Raw genomic sequence first — 1,222 nt, forward strand, 5'->3', positions numbered from 1 at the left:
CTGTTTGTTTTGTATATTTGAGCCCAGCTTTACCTTCTGTCCTCTGTCTCTGCTTTACCCATCAGGCATCTCTTAGTATGGATGAAGCTGCTCGTCAGACCTCCTCCCACTCTCTTAGCTCCGCTTCCTCCTATACATCCGCCACAATGCGACGGCCTGCGTCCTCTCAGCGCCAGCATCGACGCACTGGATCAGTTGGCACAGTCAGCGACCATGAGGTAAACTACGCTTCAAAGTGACCTCAGTCATTTTATGTTTACAGTTTATGAATAAAAATAAAGTATAATAATGACAATAAATGTGAGGTTTATTTATTTAAGTTTGACCGAGAGAGCTTGAAAAATTGTACCGCATACTAAAACCTCTCTCCATACTGCCAAATCAGTATTTTAAGCTGATGAACTGACAATCTGGCCCTGTTTTCTGAGCTCTGATTTCTCTTCTCTTTCCCTTCACTTCAGGTGCGTTCGATTGTTCACTCCTCGCGCTCCTCCGTCACCTCGGCATCCGGGGTTTCCGTTAACTCTGCTTCTTCCATGGACTCGCTGGACAGTGTTCTTCGCTCCAGTGAGTCAGACAGTCAGCAGTCTTCAGTTACGCCCTCAGCCGGAGCCAGTCAAGGTCATCACAACACAGAGGTAGATGCCCACTTTTTCTCATTTTAATGATCTGTATGTTTGGCTGGTCCTCACCTTCCTTCTTTCAGACAATGTGGGGAAAAGGAATTAATGATAAATATGTTAGGATTCATCTTAAATATGTTTAAGATTAGGATGCAACTAATTGGTCATTCAAATATATAGAGGTTTAAGTGAGGCATTGTAAGAGTAAACCATTTCCCAAGATTGGCACCATATTGGAAGTCAACTGAAGAAAATGTCAGAACAGACAAAAATCCTCTTAACAACTAGTGGATGTATAAAGGTGTGTGCACACTTTTTTTGTATTAGTCACATTGTGGGGACACAGTACATTGTAGGGATTCTGTGATATTGTGCTATATTGAGAAGTGTGTGTTTTTTTGTTCACCTCATACATATCAGTGATGGTAGGCCAAATAACAGAAACACCTCTCTGATTTTAACCATAATAAAGGGAGGATTTATTTATTTATTGGTGGACTGTTGCATCAGACTCCATTGGCGTTAGCTGGGCTAATAAATTGACAACTGATTGTAGCATCTGCTTCAAAAGGACCGCTTCTTTGTGGAGTTCTCTCTCC

At 42.0% G+C, this 1,222-nt stretch overlaps 1 protein-coding gene across 1 annotated transcript in view; it reads left to right on the top strand.

Annotated features, from left to right (window-relative positions):
- Window positions 1-1,222, top strand: part of LOC118338650 (ras-associated and pleckstrin homology domains-containing protein 1-like) — a 70,562-nt gene that overhangs the window by 36,162 nt on the left and 33,178 nt on the right. Inside the window, exons 6-7 of the mRNA XM_035675930.1 lie at window positions 66-218; window positions 462-638. Of these exons, the coding sequence (XP_035531823.1) occupies window positions 66-218; window positions 462-638 (330 nt within the window). The remainder of the gene's footprint in view (window positions 1-65; window positions 219-461; window positions 639-1,222) is intronic.

The sequence above is a fragment of the Morone saxatilis genome, unplaced genomic scaffold (genome assembly GCF_004916995.1).
Source record: "Morone saxatilis isolate NCDOM2014 unplaced genomic scaffold, NCSU_SB_2.0 Contig5, whole genome shotgun sequence".
Taxonomy (NCBI): Eukaryota; Metazoa; Chordata; class Actinopteri; family Moronidae; genus Morone; species Morone saxatilis.